General features: G+C 45.9%; 1 protein-coding gene across 2 annotated transcripts in view; it reads right to left on the bottom strand.

The window, feature by feature from the left end:
* The window catches only part of MYO1H (myosin IH), a 40219-nt gene extending 24173 nt beyond the window's left edge, over nucleotides 1-16046 (bottom strand). The window contains exons 1-12 of one of the 2 annotated variants that reach the window (XM_036276923.1): nucleotides 15891-16046; nucleotides 13818-13933; nucleotides 12344-12542; nucleotides 11098-11178; nucleotides 8296-8475; nucleotides 5330-5428; nucleotides 4152-4265; nucleotides 3774-3845; nucleotides 3038-3157; nucleotides 1547-1614; nucleotides 642-747; nucleotides 265-345 (exon numbers count right to left, since the gene is read on the bottom strand). In XM_036276923.1, the coding sequence (XP_036132816.1) occupies nucleotides 265-345; nucleotides 642-747; nucleotides 1547-1614; nucleotides 3038-3157; nucleotides 3774-3845; nucleotides 4152-4265; nucleotides 5330-5428; nucleotides 8296-8475; nucleotides 11098-11178; nucleotides 12344-12542; nucleotides 13818-13933; nucleotides 15891-16016 (1362 nt within the window). In that variant the 5' untranslated portion in view covers nucleotides 16017-16046. The remainder of the gene's footprint in view (nucleotides 1-264; nucleotides 346-641; nucleotides 748-1546; nucleotides 1615-3037; nucleotides 3158-3773; nucleotides 3846-4151; nucleotides 4266-5329; nucleotides 5429-8295; nucleotides 8476-11097; nucleotides 11179-12343; nucleotides 12543-13817; nucleotides 13934-15890) is intronic. The other variant, XM_036276922.1, reaches the window with a different exon arrangement.
* Nucleotides 16047-18518: the final 2472 nt, after the last annotated feature.

The following is an 18518-nucleotide window of genomic DNA, read 5'->3' as shown; positions in this document are numbered from 1 at the left end:
TCCCCCAAGTCCATGGAAGAGAGATGCACGCCCTCGGTTCAAGGGTCTTTTCTCGCTGCCTGCCCTTCGTTTAGGTCTCTGGATTGAAATGAGGGGGAAGTTCAGTTTAACAAGCTCCAAGCAAACATTAGGCAAAACAGCTCAACCTGTGCATATCATTCATCTAATGGACCCCGCTCCTGATCCTTTCTACTCTTGGGAAAAGTTATTCCATGCATCGTAAACGCCGTACAAACGGCTTTCAGTCAACATTCATTTTCTCACCAGGATAGAAATGATTCCTTTGTGTCTTTCTTCAACCAAATCACAGATGATCTTGTTGTTGAAATACTGAATTGGCTCCCACTAAAATGACAAAGAGGAAAGAATTCTCCAAGAAGGATTTAGATGAGCCCAAGATTGATTGCTTTTAAACAGATTTTCCAACATTTTTTCCCCCAGAATCTGATTATCTCCAACATCAAAAAAATAAGAATACTTTCAGAATATCAAAATAATTTCCCAGGAAATAAACAGAGGAAGGAGTGAAAAACAATTCTTAGTACTAATCAGGGAAAATCGCCAATGACATCATATTTCCCAAGTAAACGTCTTTCACTAGATTGAGAGAGCAAACGAGGAGAAAGCCTTGAAGTGTTTACCTCTATGCCTTCCATTTCATACTCCGTCTGCTCCGCCTTTAGCGTGCTCTCAATTAAGAGTTGCTGGAGTTTCTCATTGCAGTAATTTATACAGAACTGTTCAAAACTAGGGATGCAAAAGATTTCAATAACTAAAGCTATGCAAGTAGACGAATTAAAAAAAAATTGTACTTACTTTTTTAATCAAAAAAAGAAATTAAATTTATTGCCCTGGTCGGTTTGGCTCAGAGGTTAGAGCACTGGCCTTTGGACCAAAGAGTTGTGGGTTCGATTCCCGGTCAGGAGCACGTACCTTGGTTGCAGTCATGCGTAAGGCAACCAATCCATGTGTTTCTCTCACATCGATGTTTCTCTCTCTCTCTCTCTCTCTCTCTCCCTCTCCCTCTCCCTCTCCCTCTTCCCTCCCTCCCACTCTATCTAAAAAAAATAAATAAATAAATTTATTGAAGTAACATTGGTTAATACTTATGTTTCAAATGTATAATTCTAGAATACATCATCTGTATATTTTGAAGTCTGGTCTCCTGCCACTATATATTTGACTCCCTTTACCCTCTTCATCCTCTCCCTCTACCCTACCCCTCTGGTAAGCACCATACTGTTGTCTGCGTTAATAAGTTTGTTAGTTTTGTTTGTTCATTTGTTGCTTTCAGTTGTATTGTATTTACTTATTTTAAGGATGCTTTTTAACACAGAAAATCGAAGTATTTATTAATTAAGTAATTTACCAAATAGACCACAAGATAAAAGCTAAAAGATGTTTGCCTTCTTTCATGGTCATTCCACTTCTAGAACAGTCAGTCTATGCAAACCCAGAGAATTTCTGGGAATAGGAACATCAACCCCACTAACACCAGAGAGGCCTTTAACCCACTCAGACCTCAACGATGAACAAAGGGCCTCACCCATTCTTGTCGAAGACTTCAAACCCATAGATATCCAGCAATCCGATCACCGTTTTCTTGGTGAACGCCTAGTCAAAATAACACACACGGTTCATTGTTAGGTCTTTTACACTTTAAAAAAATTTTTTTTTCTTATTAATTGATGTATTTATTTTTGTTAGAGATGTTCCCCCCCCCCCACTGATTCCCCCTCCCCCACCCTCCCCGCCCTGTCCCCAGACTTGTTGTCTATGTCCATTGTTCATGCACACATGCATAAGCTCTGTGGTTTATCTCTCCCCACCACCCCCTCTTCTGGGGATTGTCAGCTTTTACACTTTGTGATACTAAAAACCTGGTAGCTGTCTCTAAGGCTGGGACATGGCTATAAAACTCATGCCTTCTCTCTCCGACAATGGCTCACAGAAGAACCTTAGGGTGGAAACAATTTCCCCAGCACTCTCCTGCCTGCAGCCTGCCCGGATCCCATCCAGCTTCCGTAGCCGTCACCCAAGCGTCACCTTTCCCTCCTGATTCACGTCCTTGCGTTACCCTCCTCAGTCTCCCAAGCCCACATTCAAGCTGGAAGGGAGGAAGGGAGGGAGGAAGGGAGGGAGGGAGGGAGGGAGGGAAGAAGGGAGGGAAGGAAGGAAGGAGGGAGGGAGGGAGGGAGGGAGGGAGGGAGGGAGGGAGGGAGGGAGGGACCCCATAGACAGACAGCCAAGGAGACATTTATTCAGGAGAGAAGATAGGTGTTATGAATATGATTTTAAATAGAGGGCCAGGTGCTGTTGGGCAAGGATGGATAGAGAGCATATGGCTAGTTTGAAAAACGAACACGGTCTCACATTCTGTATGAAGGGGTATGCTTCAAGTTATAGTGCTTAGCTGTGTTATACTTCACAGATGTGTTTTTACCAACTGAAGGCAAGACGCTCCTCCAGCAGAAATGACAGCTGGCTTCATTGCGATGCTTTATCAAGGTGATCTGGGATCACCCACAAGATCTCCGAGGTACGCCTGTACTAAGTTGACGTCTCCCAAATCTGTCCTTGGCATCCGAACCTCCACGAGTCTTACCACATCCACGTACCTCGAGCTTTCATACCATTTCTTGAATTTCTAGCTTTGGGTAGACTCCCTTTTTATTGACATTCCGCTTAAAAAGGGAATGTGATCCTGGGAGGAGTGTAAAGGACTCATTGCCTTTTTTCTGATGCACATGAAATACACTACTGTTGATGTGCAAAGTTTCTGTGTGCACTTAAAGCCAGCTGGCATGCTTCAAATGCTCAGTGTCCCCCACTTGGGGACACGCTGGAAGAATCATTCCGCAGGCATGTTTCGTGAGCCTGCTGTGTGCTAGACACTGGGAACGTAGACGTGAGGAGCTCCTGCGCCTACCCACCAGGAGCTTACGGTCAATTCTCACAGATCGTTTTGAGTAACAATGTAAATTACAAGACATCGCCGTGTTCGTGAGAGCAAGTCATCCGAAATGTGGGGCCCGACCTTGTTCACTAAGGAGGAATTGATTTTGTTGACTAGCCACGTGAACGTTCGTCCATAAACAGCCTTGGCCATTGCATCTCTGGCGTAGACAGAGAGTTCTAGCGTCAGCGGGCACATCACCTGAAAAGAACAAGTGCATGATGACAGAGGTTAAAAAAGGCCCCTGGAGTTTTCAAATCCGCTTTTAATGACGACCATCGGGGAGATGCTACCCACCCCACACAGGTGCACAGAGCAGCTATTTCTCGAGTGCTGGGTCCGGTGCTGAGCTAATGAGACGCAGCCATGAGCTGGACAAACAGCTCCAGCCTTTGTGGGCTGGGCTCACATTTGGGACGGTGTGGGACAGTCAGTAAGTCACACAAAGACGAGTCGTGTTCTCAAGCTGAGAGTGAGGTGCTCTCAGGAGAGACGCACGATGCTGTGTGATGAGCCGGGACGGCTCCTTGAGGAAGTGGCCCTGGGAGCTGAAGGACGAGGAGTCAACCAGAAGAAACACAGGGAAGGGTGTTCCAGCAGAGGGAACAGCATGTGCAAAGACCCTGTGGAGGGCAGGCACGGTGACGGTGAGGCATGGAGAGTAGGGACGGCGTGATGGGGGAGGAGGGAGTTGCGGCAGGAGACACTGGCAGGACCTGGTGGGCAGTGTTTCGGGGTTTGCCTCCCCTGGGGCCACCACCCTGCTGGTGGCAGCGGAAGAGAGAACAGATGCACATCCACCCAGAGCCATTTGTACCTCCTCCGTTTTGGCTTCAATCTTCCTATGGGTGAGAGCTTCCAGAAGGACCGCTGGTTGGACTCCCAGGAGCTGAATACATGAAAGAACAAAATGCCATTCAGTGACCTGATTTTCCTCATTAGCTTACAGAGTTCACAGAGTTTCCGGGCTCAGGGTTACTCGCCCTGACTGATCGTTTTGCTTTAGTGCAAAACAGATCACATTAGATCTTGCAACCAACTGGCTTTTGCCAACACTCTCAGCCACCCTACACTCTATACACCTCCTAACCAGCACCAGCTAGAAGAACATGGTGTCTGCCCCCTGGGACGTGGGCATCCAGCTGCCTCGCTGCCCCCTCCTCCCGGGTTCCCCAAGTCTGAAAGTCAACATCACCTTGGCGATCCATTTGATCTCCTTGATGACTGGTATGGTGGCACAGCCTTGGTGGTTGGCTCTAAAACAGATGTTCCCCAGGTGTAGGATGCTGGCAATAATTCCAAAGAGGTTCTAGGAATATGGGAAGTGGTGAGAAGGACAGGCAGAGGACAGGGAGAGAAGACAGCAGCCACCTACTTGATCAAAGCCATCAGAGGAGATACCCGAAGGAAAACCACCCCCTACTTCCAGCCCTGAGCTCACAGATCCGAGTTTCTTCCCGTCCAGACATGGGCCTCTTATTCACTTAGATACAAGGGTTGGGGGTCAGGGCAGAGCCTCAGTAGAGTGTGGGAAAGATGTCTCACTCCATCATCTGCACAGGACACTCTTATTTTTACAACCCCTCCCTTAAACCACTTAATGTTCCAACGCCATGGTCCTTGATATATATATATATATATTGGAATCATATTCTGGTCTTAGAAATATCAATAGTTCAACAACAACAAACCCCAAAATGTAAAGAACAATGTTTACAAATCCTATAATTTGTTTCAGTTTGTTTCAAAACAGAAGAGTAAATAAATCATTCTATAAGAATTAATTATCTAGAAGATTCTATGAGATCCAGATGTTTGAGGCTGGACATGAAGGAAGAAGAAGCATCACCCCCCCTCCCCCGGCACACAACACTGGGCAGAGCTCCCCGCTGACGTGTGAATTTCAAATAAGCAATGACTGACATTTCAGTGTAGGTCAGCCCCATGCAATGTTGGGTATACTAAAAAGTGAGTCATTGTTTATTCGAAATTAAAATATAACTAGTCATATGCATTTCTGCTGGCTGAATCTGGCAACCCCCGCCCAGGCAATCACCAAGAAACCAGGGTTGGCCCGGCTGGTGTGGCTCAGTGGTTGGGCGTCGACCCATGCACCAAGAGGTCGCCAGTTCGATTCCCAGTCAGGGCACATGCCCAGGTTGTGGACCCGATCCCCAGTGGAGGGCATGCGGGAGGCGGCCGATCGATGTTCTCGTGCATCAATGTTTTTGTCTCTCTCCCTCTCCCTTCCTCTCTCTAAAATCAATAAAGAAAAGAAATCTTTTTTTTTTTTTTTTTTTTTTTTTTTTAAGAAACCAGGGTTGTCCCCTCCATTCCAAACCTCACTGGCAGTTCTGCCCTCAGGGTCCATACCTCCAGGTCATCTTCAGTAAAATCGATGACAGAAAAGGCATTAGAAACGGTTTTCCAATCGTTCTTGTCATTAATGGACGACTCGTTGGCACCGTGACCCTGTTGACCCAGAATTGGGCTGCTTAATGGCATCTGTATAAGGACAGCGAGGCGTGCAAATACCTGTTCCTAAATCAAAATGGTTTTCCCCACAAGCATGCACGAGCCAGTTCTATATGATGTTCTGAATTGTGAGAACATCGGTTTTGCTCTCATCTAAACAGGATGATTTGTCAACTGCTGCTTTATTTAAATGTATTTGAGAGTTTATTTAAAAATCTGTCCAGGGAAAACTTTCAAAGTTACATAGTAGTGATATATATATATAAAAGGGTTTATTTTGCCGTTTTTGCTAAGAACACAAAAGAATTGAAGTCACATAATAAATATCTGCTGAAGCAGAGGGAAATGACAGCTCAAATCAGGAAACAATCTTAGCAGCCACCAGCAAAACCTGATGGAAGGGGACCCTCTCTTGGGGAACAAAGAGTCTGACATTGAGAAACACAGATCGTGTGAAACTGATCACCAGCGGAAGTGTGACAAGACGTCATCCGCTAACTCGAGAAATAAGCTGTCTTTTAATTAACAGATCGGCCAACGTCAAATTTAAAGAGAAAACATACTAGATGGGTTTTTTTAAATTATTATTTTGGTTTGGGGGTACAGGGCATTCTTAGTGTCCTGGTTATCTGGAGAATTGCCATCTTAAAAGATTTCCTGGTTGCACAGGGAAACCATGAAAATGTTCACCAGTGAACTGGCCAGTGTTAAATCCACAGCCTCCCAAATACCCCTTCCCTTACAACCAGCAGCCTCTGCACCCCTCCCCGCCAAGGGCGGGGCCTGTGGAGCCAGTCCTTCTGGTACACCTAGCGGTTTGGAAGCAGTGCAAATACACTGCAAAGTAAAACCACAGAGTTTGCCAAAGTTAGAGATCGTGAAATCCATCGAAAGACGACAAATGCTTGAACCCCTTCCAAACCGCGGTGGCATGAGGATCCGGCCAGATTAACCTGGTCGGAAAAAACTTACAAGAATAAAGACATGGTACCACGTTCCAAAAGAGAATAATGGGGTTATCAAATGTTGAGAGAAGTCCTGGGGGAAAATGAATGAAATCCTTAAATATTTTTACAAATTGATCCTCTCTGATCATGCTATGAAAAGCTAAATAAGGTGCTACCACACAGCTTTGTTGGAAAAGTTAGGTCCTTGAAAAAAATTGTTTTTTTTATTTAGTCTTTTTTTTAAGAATTAGTGCACAGCTTATTGAGAAGATCGTAAGATTCTTTTACCTTCATTATTTAGGTTTATCTTTCAAGATAATTATCCACTGTCTTCTTTTCCATGATGTACCATGGAAGTGCTGCTCATTTTACAAGATTCATTTAATAAGACCTTGTTTACTTTCTCAAATGATGTCCCTATATCCACTCTGCCAAGTGACCTCTGCTCAAAGCCAGACCCCGTAAGAAGACAAAAATACAAAAATCTTGGGGCAAAAAGGTGCCAGTGACCTCAAATACTGACAGGTGCTATGCATTCGGGGCACTCTAGAAACCTAGTGCTGGCTGAAAAAACTCAGTGCTGCGGCCCTGGCCAGTTTGCTCAGTGGTTAGAGCATCGGCCCGAGAACTGAGTCCTGGTTCAGGGTGCATGCCTGGGTTGCAGGTTCAATCCCAGTCCCGGTTGGGGTGCATGTGGGAGGCAACCAATCAATGTGTTTCTCTCTCATTGATGTCTCTCTCCCCCCTGAACCTCGCTCTTCCACTGTCTCTTTAAAAAAATAAAAAAAATCAATGGAAAAGGTAACCTGAGGTGAGGATTAACCAAAAAAAAAAAGTGCTGAGCCCTGGCCGGTTTGGCTCAGCAGTTAGAGTGTCGGCCTGCGGTACAGAGAGACCCAGGTTCGGTTCCCGCTAAGGGCACGTACCTCGGTTGCAGTTTGTCCCCGGCCCTGGTAGGGTCGTGTGGGTGGCAACCACTTGACGTGTCCCTTTCACGTCAATGTTTCTCTCTCTCTCTCTCCCTCCCACACTCTATCTGAACAAAAAATAGAAAAAAATGTCCTCGGGTGAGGATAAAAAAAAAAAAAAAAAAGTGCTGAGAAGTTAAATTTTGAAAGTCAATTTTATTTTATTTTATTTTATTTTTTATCCTCACCGGAGGACATGCTTAGAGAGAGGAGGAGAGAAGGAGAGAAACACTAATCAGTTGCCTTCCACACCAATTGGAGATAGAACCCAAAATCCAGGGATGTGCCCTGACCAGGAACCGGCAACCTTCCAGTGCACAGGACAATGCTCAACCAACTGAGCCACCTGACCGGGCTGAAGGTCAGTTTTATAGCACTAGATCTCAGGACTGCGTACAGGGGCGGCCTGAACTATTTCTTTAAGGCATGTGTCCATTTTGCAGCTAACAGCTCTCAGAACGGAAGGCAAGAAGTCTTTTCCAAACTAGGTCCAGAAGAACAATGGAGAGTAGTAAGGTGCGGACACAGGTTGGCAGCAAGTTTCCCTCACTCCTGGGCCAGCAGTCCCCCCCCCCCCCCAGCATTAAAATCATCAGGGGATTCATTTGATGACATTCACAACCACAGGGCCGTGTTTACAACAACCCTGATGCCCAGGTCCCACCCGAGACCAATTTAATGTAAATCTCTGGAGGGTAGAACGCAGGTGTCTGTGTGTGTTAAAATGCCCCTCGGGTGATTCTCACTTCAGCCGGGGCTGAGAACCCCTCATCTAGACATTGGTGACTTTATAAGAGGAGGAGAGGCGTTGATAAGTGACAGGAAACCAGTCAGTAGGATACCTCTAGAAGAGCAGGAGAAAGCTCTTCTGACGTCCCACAGAGGGCCCCACCAACGCCCCTGGTCCCCGCTCCAAGGGCCCCCGAAGCCAGGGGCTGGCTCTTCCGACCTGTGAGAGGTACCGGTACAGCCGGGGGTCCCGCTCCAATCCCAGGAAGGCGAGGAGCTCCTCTTCGCCACCCATCAGCAGCTGGTAGAAGATGTGGAAATTCCGCTCCCCCTGGTTTTGATAGACAACTCGAGACTTTTCTATCAAGTAACTGATGATATGCCCACCTATGGGAATGCCCTTCAAAACAGGACAAAAAAATGCGGCAACGACAATAATCAAGCCACGCGCTTATGGGTGTTTCCTGAGGAACTGAATGCTGAGGCTGAATGGAGTCGGATCCGTCAGTCTCCTATGATTAGTGTGTTCGGGGCTCTGCCTATAAAGATGTTTGCCTGCCCCAAGGTCATAAAGATATTTTCTATGTTTCTGCCTGGAACTGTGACTGTTTCACCGTTCATATTTGGCACTGTGATTGATTACCATTTCACTTTTGTATATGAAGTGAGGCAGGGGACAGAGGTTTTTCTACCCATCTGGATTTCCAGTTGATCGGCACCATTTGTTTAAAAGACAATCCTGTCCCTACTGAATCACTGTGGTGCTCTTGTCGTCAGTCAGGTGACCGAGACGTGGGGGTCTTTCTGGATTCTATTCTGGCCTCTGGCCTGTTTCCACATCCTGGTGCCAACATCACACTGTCTTCACTTTGATTTTGAGGAATACGTCCCATAAAGGGTTTGTATTCCAGAACATACCTAGAACGCTTGCAAATCAATAAGGGAAATAAAGAAAACCCAGCCCAATTAAAAACGGGCACAAGACTTTAACAACTATCAAAACTTCATTAATAATCAGGAAGATTGACACTTAAATCTCAGTGAGAAAGCACTATGCCCACCAGAATGCCTACAATGGAAAGGACCGACATACCAAATGTTGGCAAGGGTGTACAGCCACTGGACTGTCATTACTTAGCATAACATTGTGCGGGGGATGGGCGGAGGGGGACAAAAAGGGAGAAAATGAAAGACATCTGTAATACCGTCAACAATAATAAAAAATTATCATTACATTGCTGGTAAAAACCCAGCAATGCCACTTCCGGGTACATGCCCAACATAAATGAGTGCTTGCATCTACGGAAAGACATGTACACGGATGTTCAGAGCAGTCTGCAATGGCCCCAAATAGGAAAAAAAACCAAATGTCCGTCAACAGGAGAACAGCTAAACGGTGACACAGTCATACAATCAAAAAATGAACAACTGCTACTTATAGCAACATGAATGAATTTTTTTTTTAATCCTCACCCAAGGACATTTTTGCATGTATCTTCAGATAGAGTGGGGGAGGGGGAAACACATCGAGTGGTTGCCACCCACACGACCCCAACCAGGGCCGGGACAAACCTCAACCAAGGTACGTGCCCTTAGCAGGAACCAAACCGGACTCTCTGGTCCACGGGCTGATGCGCTAACCACTGAACCAAACTGGCCAGGGCAACATGAATGAATTTCACAGAGAGACTGTGGATGGAAAGAAGCCAGACGAAAATAAAACATTCCGTATAATTCCATTTATGTGAAGTCCAAGAGCCAGCAAAATTAATCTGTGATCCAGAAGTCAGAAGGGCACCAGACATTTTTATATCATGATCTGAGTGGCGGTTACACAGGCAGACGTAGGTAAAAATTCAGTGAGTTGTGTGAATGATTTTTTTTTTTGGTATCCTTTCCAGGACGTATTAAACTTCAACAGGAAGTTTAAAAACTGACATGGCTGTTAGATCCGTTCCAAGTCTACGCACACACCACGAGGTCCCCGCACCAGCCTCTGGAAAAGCCTGAGACAGTCAGACCTCATTGCTGCACTCAGTGCTCACGGGGGTGCGTTCTCCAGCCTAAGTGTCACCGGTCACTCGGAATTACATGTCCTTGAGAACTCGGTCTACCCTTCCCACCTGCATTAGCCCCCTTGACATTCTGGGCACCACACAGCCACACGGATCCATTACCTGGAGGTCTGCTAAGCGCCGTGCTGCAACCGTCGAGCTGAGTGGTTGCTCCGCAGGCTGCAGGGACCACAAAGCCTAAGACAGTCACAGTCGGGCCCCATCCAAAAAGTCCGTCCACCCACATCGTCATGCATGCCTGCACAGCACGATTTACTTGTGCCTGCTTCAAGCTTCGGAAGAAACGGCATCGCACTGATACATGTCCTCAGGACCTGTCCACGTCCCGTGTAGCTGTCACTCATTTGCTCCACTGCCACGCAAGCCTCATTGCGTGAACACCCCAGCACCGAACGGGCCCTTCTACAGACTGACACCCCCTCTCCAGATGTGCTGGCTGTTTCCAGTCCTTTAGCCACAGTGCTGTGTGGACGTGCTTGCACATCTGTGGGAGTAGCTCCAGGAATGGAGCGTCTCCACCTTAGACTACGTGATTCCAACTTCACAGGATAGTACAGGGTGGGGCAAAAGTAGGTTAACAGTTGTACGAGAAACAGTTTATTCTTGTGTTAAACCTACGTGTGCCTCATCTGAATATTGTTTTCCACATGGGTTGCACCAAGGCATCCCGCCCCCCAAATCAGCTATGTGTGAGAGTCCCTAATGAGCCACACCTTTGCCAACACCTGGTATTATCAGACTTCTTCATTTCTACCCATCTAAAAGGTAGAAAGTGAGGGATCTCATTGTGGTCTTGATCTGCATTTCCTAAAACAAGTACTAATCCTGGAATTCTCAGCTGTTTGAGCCAATAAATGCCCTTTCTCCCTCCAGGTGCCTTGGGGTGGGTTTCTGTTGCTGCTAAGTGAAGGGGTCCCCGTAAACCAGTATTAGGAGCTTGAGTGTACCTTAAAGTCAAACTGTATGTCCATGTATTTTCCAAATCTGCTGGAGTTGTCATTCCGGAGGGTCTTGGCATTTCCAAAAGCCTTGGGATACAAAGTGGGGGAGAGGGAGGGGCTGAGCCAAACTGTCATTCACTGTCCTTTAAGCTCACTATGCTCACCAATTCCTGGCCCCAAATGACATGCATATTATGAAAACAGGAGGGAAGTGGGACCAGGGTTGGAAGCTATACTTTGCCCACTGAGAAGGAATCACTAACTACAGGGGATCTGATGCCAACTACTAGGGTTGGACCTAAAGAGAAAGAGGTGAGGCTCTGGCCATTTGGGCTCAGCGGTTGGAGCGTCAGCCTGCGGACCAGAGAGTCCCGGGTTCGGTTCCCACTAAGGGCACGTACCTGTTACAGTTTGTCCCCGGCCCTGGTTGGGGTCGTGTGGGTGGCAACCAGTCGATGTGTCTCTCTCACGTCGATGTTTCTCTCTCTCTCTTCCCCCTTCTCTCCCTCCTACTCTATCTGAAGATGAATGCAAAAATGTCCTCGGGTGAGGATAAAAAAAATAAAAAAGAAAAAGAGGGGAAATATCTTCTCCCTGGGATACAATCCAGGAATAGATTAGAAATGGCCCAAGGAGAGGTATGTAGGACTCTCAGCCCTTGCTGTTCTAGAAGACTCAGTTGATGGCCCCCATAACCAGATTCCTTCTCCTTATCTCACAGATAAACTGTTCAGCCCAAAGGTCCTCTGGGAAAACTCCTTCAACCTCAAACATCTTTTACACAAAGGGCAAACACAGGAGAAGGTAAGTTGTTAAAAATTATCCAGCAAGTCAGTGAGCTGCAAGAGTAGAAATAATCCTCCAAATGATTTTAATTAATTTTTAAAAATGTTAATAAACAATCGGGCATTGTTTTAGTGCTTGATTTTGCTGTGTGCTTTTTATGCATTCATCTCATTTAATCCCCCAAACCTTCTAAGAGGTAGGTACTATGAGTAGACCCATTGCACAGATGGAAAAACAGACCCAGGATGCGCAACGACTTGCTGAAGCTTGCTGGCGCGTGGCCACCCTGGGATTATCATCATGCTTGCTGGACTTCAAGGTCATGCCCTTCGCCACAGTACTACCCTGGAGACTCCTCACCTTAGCTCCCAGACAGTGCCCTTCCCATTTGGTTGACCTGAGAGGAGTCTTCTCACTTAGTGACTTTCCTGGAAGTCCCCCCTGCGGGCCCTCACAGGTTGCTCACCTCCAGCACTGGATTGGAAAGCAGCAGTCTGTCACGGGCTATTTCTAGTGACTCGGTCATCGGGCAGGTCATTGCGAAATACTGGAGAATCTTCTTGGAGGCCTCCGTCTTCCCTGCCCCGCTCTCCCCAGAAATGAGGATGAGGTGGTTGGTCAGCTCCGAGCACATCATGCGGTAGGCGTTGTCCGCTATGGCATAGCTGGAGGTGTGGGACAGCAATGGAAGGAGTGGGAAGTGGCTACAGTGCTGCTGCCCTTGGCCCCGACACTCACAAGAGCACAAGGACAGAGTACCCTGCCTCCAGGAAGCCACATCTCGACCACGGCACAAGGACACTGAGCTCAGACAGAGATCAAACCCCACCATGACCCCATTCACGGGTCACACGTAAACTGTACTAGATAGCAAAGCTCAAATAGTACAGAAGATAAAAGTGAAGAATTTGAGCAGTGATAGAAATAATTAATTTAACAAATTTATTTTTTTAGCCTATCAACATTTCTTATATATAAAAAAGCCAGCTACTAAATTACATCCCCAAGAGGTATTCTATTAATTGTGGGTGGACATAACGTCTTGTCTGATTAAATAATTCAATAGATATAATAAGATCTCACCTTTTCTCTCAAAACCTAGGGTATTAAGAGTGTAGAGATAGGGAACCAGAAAGATTTTAAAACCTCTGTGATAGCTTTAGGAAAATAGCTAAAACTATCATAAGGGATTTATCTCCAAGATCAGAAACTAATGCATGAAGGTCTCTCAAATCTATAATCTTCACATGTGGCTGAGTTTGAAAGCTGGCTAGTTCAGAAATCATTGGTGGTCGTGATACAGAAAGGCCTATACATGCCTTGGGCCACCATGAAAAAATGGAGGGAGAACATAAGTATTAGCCCAGAAATCAAGCAGGAAGGACACTGGGAAATCCAGAAAGCCCAAACCATACGTGAGATTGCTTGTCTTGGGGATCCGCAGCCCTAGCAAGTTTCTGCCCATGGAGACTCCTGAGCTGCCATGATGCCCGGGCACCAGTAGATGGAACGGGAGCAGCCCACTTCTCAGAGAAGACACCTCGCTAGCCATTCTTAGACTTCTCAGCAGTTTGAAAAAATTCCACCTCTCATCGTATTTAAGCCGAGATTCGACAATGATCTGCTGTGTTGAAAGACTTGACAAGGGAGCAGCAGTTTAAGTGAGATAAATAACCTAGTGAAGATTCACCACGGATGTGGATAGATGTGGATAGATGGATGGATGGGTGGTTGGATGGTTGGTCGAGTGGATGGGTAGGTGGGCAGATGGGTGGTTGGATAAATGGAAGAATAAGTGGGTGAATAGAAGGACAGATGAATGAATGGGCACGTGGGTGGGTGGATGGGTAGGCAGAAGAAGGGAGAGAGGGAGGGGAAAAAAAAAGAGGAAGGAAAGAAACAGAAATACTCCTAGTGCTGGCCTGGTGCATGCTACTTACACATGTGGTGGCAGTTCAAAGAAATTGACCCCTTGATAAAGTTCCATCTGGCTCAGGGTGTAGATTCCGAGCTCCTGGTACGGATTCACAGACACAAGGAGGGTGCCAATATATGTCTAGAGGAACGGACCAAAGCACTAGTGAGGAATTCCGGGGTGCCAATGGCCACAGTAAAAGATCGTCGTATGCTATGATCCCCGTGTGTCCATTCAGTGCTGGGGATGGGACATGATAAATGACAGGTGGGGTCGCTGCTGTCAGGGAATTTACTTGGCAGGCAGGGGTAAATAAACAACCAAGGGATCAAGACTCTTCCCTTTAAGAATCGTGATAAGAAAGGTGTCAACAGGGCAATGAGAGTGAATGACTAAGGAAGGCCACCTTCGCTGGTGGGCTTAGGGAAGGCTCTCTAAGGAGGTGATGTCTGAGCGGAGACTTGAAGGGCGAGGAGCAAAGTCATGCAAAAAGCCATCAGGAGGGCGCTGCAGGCTGAGGGGACAAGTGTGGCGGGCCGGCTGCAATGGGGGCCAGTGATGGAGGCAACAGTGAAAAATGGTAAGATGACGTGGGAGAGGGAGTGAATTCAGATCACACAGGGTATGAGGAATTGGGGGTTTATTCCAAAGGTGATGGATGGCGGAGACGCCACCGTCCCTCCTGAAAGGGAACACCTGCCTTCAACTGTTGGGTAAAATGAGTGACTTTAAGAGGGAAACACTACGCTCTGATTTGAGTTTCACCGACGTCTCCCTGGCCATCGGGTGAAAGCCAGGTGAGTGCACAGAGCAGCCATTTAAAATTGGGCAAATGCTCCCACTCCTGGCATTTATGTCCCAAGATTTCAACACTGGATTCTATTAATATTCAAGTTTTGGAGGTACTTATATTTGCAATATAACCACTAAGGTCAAACTGCTTGGTGTACAGTTATGAAGAAACAGAGCTCTAAGCTCATGTAGAAAGAAATAACTATTTGGGCTCCTTTGAAAATACATCCGATACTTTCAGATTCTGGGTTTGTTGTTGCTTTTCATTTCAGGGTCTCAAATACTGGAGGCCTCGAGCCAACGTTAAATTATGCTAAAATCATTCTAACGATTGATTCTAAACTCTAGTACAAAGTCAAACAGAAAAGCAAAACAGAGATTATTTTGACAAATTCTGCGTGGCTTCACCCAGTAGAAAGCTTCTGGAGTACAACGTAATTTCTGAGAAGTATCTGTTCAATTTGAAAGCATTTACTCACGATGATCCTATCATCCCCCTTGTTTATCCATGACAGCAGTTTATATATAAAATCTGTTGCCATGATTAAAAATATATACTCTGAGAATCACTTGGCGTATTTCTTCTGGTAACCTTGGTCTCAACATATAGAATGAGTCACAGGCACGACGACAAGCAAAATAGCTACAGGACAAATTTGTTTTTACTTTTTAGTATTTTAAAACTGCTTCTGATCATCTAAGTTACTCCTAGCAAAAGCTAATGAAACCTCTACAAAGTTAAACTTAACAACACCCCAGCCCATATACAGAGACACTGTAGGGTTTACCCTAAAAGAATTGACCTGAATGAACCCATCTAATTAGGGTGGGGTGCTAAATGGAGAACCTCACTGGCCACCACCAGAAGCCACAAGACCAACCCGAGTTGTTCTCGACCCTTGAAGAGTCAGCAGGTGTGGTGGACATCTCTTATTTTTGCCTCCCTGATATCTAGTTTCCCTTCTTCCAACACACTCCTTTGAGGAACCCTCTCCACCAGCTCCCAGTCCACATCACAGGGTCACGGGGGCACTGGCCTCATCCCTCATCTTCAGGGTGGGCTTGGGTAAATAGTCTGTCCAATCAGAATATTTCTCACTCCTAGCTGTTGGGATTGGTTCAGAGATAGGCACATGACCCAAGATGGGCCAATCAGAGCCAAGCAATGTTTGCATTTCTGTCATCTCTCCATGTCTCCCTTGACTGGCTGACCCAATAGAGTGATATTGCTCCCCATCATCATAGCTGTGAAGGCAGGGAGGGAACCACCGCTGGAGGGAAACAGCTGAGAAATGGGGTACGTTACATAGATGAGGTTCTCCCTGAAACGCTTGCGAAGATTGTCCAGAAAAGCAGATTCGCTGGTGTAGGCGTCCAACAGCACAAAATCCTGCACCCCGACCTTGTCCCGGGCGGTCAGCGCACTCTCCATGTGCAGACGAATGTGCCTCCTCCTCACTTCTTCTTTCTGTGGGAGACAGAACGTGCCTCGTCTGTGCTGTCATTTCTATTGCACGTCTACTGTGGAAATGACAAGGGGCCAAGCCTTGGGGGTGGCAGAGCGCCAAGGTTACGTGATGCTGTCCTCATTAGAGTTTACCTCTGGTGCCCTGGCCGGTTTGGCTCAGCGGTTAGAGTATCAGCCTGAGGGCCAGAGAGACCCGGGTTCGGTTCCCACTAAGGGCGTGAACCTTAGTTGCAGTTTGTCCCCGGCCCTGGTTGGGTCGTGCGGGTGTGTTTGTCTCTCTTTCTCCCTCCCACTCTATCTGAACAAAAAATGGAAGGGTGTCCTTGGGTGAGGATAAAAAAAAAAAAAGTTTACCTCTGGTTAGGGACAATGATAAAAGCAATAACAATAGTAACCACAGCAGCTGATGGGAACAGAGCGTTTACTGTGTTAGGTGTAAGCCCTTGACACTTAATCCTCATTCTGATCCTTTGACATAAGTCTATTATCGTGCCCATTCTAAAGATGAAGAACTGAGGACAGAGAGGTTATAAAACATGTCTAAGACCTGCCAAAAGGCAGAACCAGGATATGAACCTAGATAGGCTGGCCCTAGAACCTGCTGCCTGACTGTCATGTCCTCAGTAAATGTTAGTTGCCTAAGCTCGCTATGTAATTCCTTGACAAGCGATGAGGAGTCTGGTCAGAAAGATAATTTCTTGTTACAGAAGGGTATTCAAAAGAAGGACAAACTTGAAGGTTCCTCATTCCAAGGCTGGGCTTCAGACCTCTGTGGAGAAGGTGTGGGTGGCGGAGGATCTCACTGGGTTACTAGGGCCAGAGCTGGTCTGCAGTCCCCAGACAGAACAACTCTCCCGGGCACAGGCCAGCCAAGGGAGTCAGGTCAGTGTGGACAGGAGAGCGGCACCGTGCCACTGGAGTTGGAAGGCCCTGGGAAACAGCTCTCCAGGACTCGGGCAACCTGAGGCTGGAACTTGAACAAAGCAAGCGTGGTCACAGCTGTACTAAGACGTCTGGAGTATGTGATGTGTGTGTTGGGAGGACTGCGACAAGAGAGTCACCAATGTCCAGCCAGGGTTGTGAGGTCACTGATGAACTCTGCTCTGGGCACAGTCAGTGCATGTCCCACCCACCTACCACTGTGCAACTGAAAAGCAAGAAAGGCAAAACATAGCAAAGGGAGCCAGGAAGAAAAACCTCCTGCTACTGCAATGTGACTCTAGCGCCCTCTACTGACAAAGGTTAACATCATGCTCACATCAAGGAGAAATGCTTAAGGAGTCCCATTCACGATCACAGAACAATACTAAAGGGTGACTCTGGATTTGAGAGATGATAAATTGACAGCTGGCACATATAGATATGCAAAGGTCCTAGAATAGTTGAAACCACCTTGAAAAAGAAAAACTCACACTTCTTCACTTTAAGTAACCAAGAGTGTGTGTCAATTGATTTTTGACAAATGACAATTGTCAAAACAATCCAGTGCAGAAAAGAAAAATATTTTCAACCAATAGTGCAAGGAAAAATTGCACTTCAACCCCTACCTCACACTATACACATACCATGTATTATATATTAAATATATAACATAATAGTTATATAATATATAATTATATATTATATGTATATGATATTATATATCTATTAACTTGAGCTGGATCTCAGACCTAGATATAAATGCAAAATCTATAAAACTATTAGGAGAAAACAGGGTAAAATATCTCTGAATCCAGAGAAAGGCAAAGTTTTCTTAGAACACAGGAAGAAACCATAAAAGAAAAAAATAAGAAATTAGACTTCATCAAATATATAACTTCTCATCAGAAGACACTGTTTAAAAAACAAAACAAAACAGCCTGGCTGGTGTGGCTCAGTGGTTGAGCATCCATCCATGCACCAAGAGGTCACCGGTTTGATTCCCTGTCAGGGTACATGCCCAAGTTGTGGGCCCAATCTCCAGTGGGGAGCATGCAGGAGGCAGCCAATCAATGTTCTCTCTCATCGATGTTTCTATCTCTTTCTCCCTCTCCCTTCCTCTCTCTCCAAAATCAATAAAGAAAAAAATTATTAAAAAGAAAATTTTCTTAAAAAAAAAACCACAACAAAATGAATAGGCAAGCCACAGACTAGCAGAAAATACTTACAAACTATATACCTGCATAGGATTTGTATGCACAATGAAAGATTCCTACATCCCAATAATAAAAAGTCTAGCTCAATAGAAATTGGGCAAAAAACTTGAACGGACATTTCACAAAGGAAGATAGACAAATGGTCAAGAAGCATAAAAAAAAAGTACTCAACATCATTAGTCATCAGGAAAATGCCAATTAAAACCACAATGAGATACCACCAGAATGGTTCACCTAAGAGAGACTGACAACATAAAACACTGGCGAGAATGTAGAGCAGATGAAACTCTCATACACGGCCAGAAGGAACGCAGAGCGACAGAATCACTTT

The sequence above is a fragment of the Molossus molossus genome, unplaced genomic scaffold, assembly GCF_014108415.1.
Source record: "Molossus molossus isolate mMolMol1 unplaced genomic scaffold, mMolMol1.p scaffold_m16_p_22, whole genome shotgun sequence".
In the NCBI taxonomy this organism is placed as follows: domain Eukaryota; kingdom Metazoa; phylum Chordata; class Mammalia; order Chiroptera; family Molossidae; genus Molossus; species Molossus molossus.
Note: the sequence above shows the minus strand (reverse complement) of the source record. Positions and strands in the feature narration are given on the sequence as shown.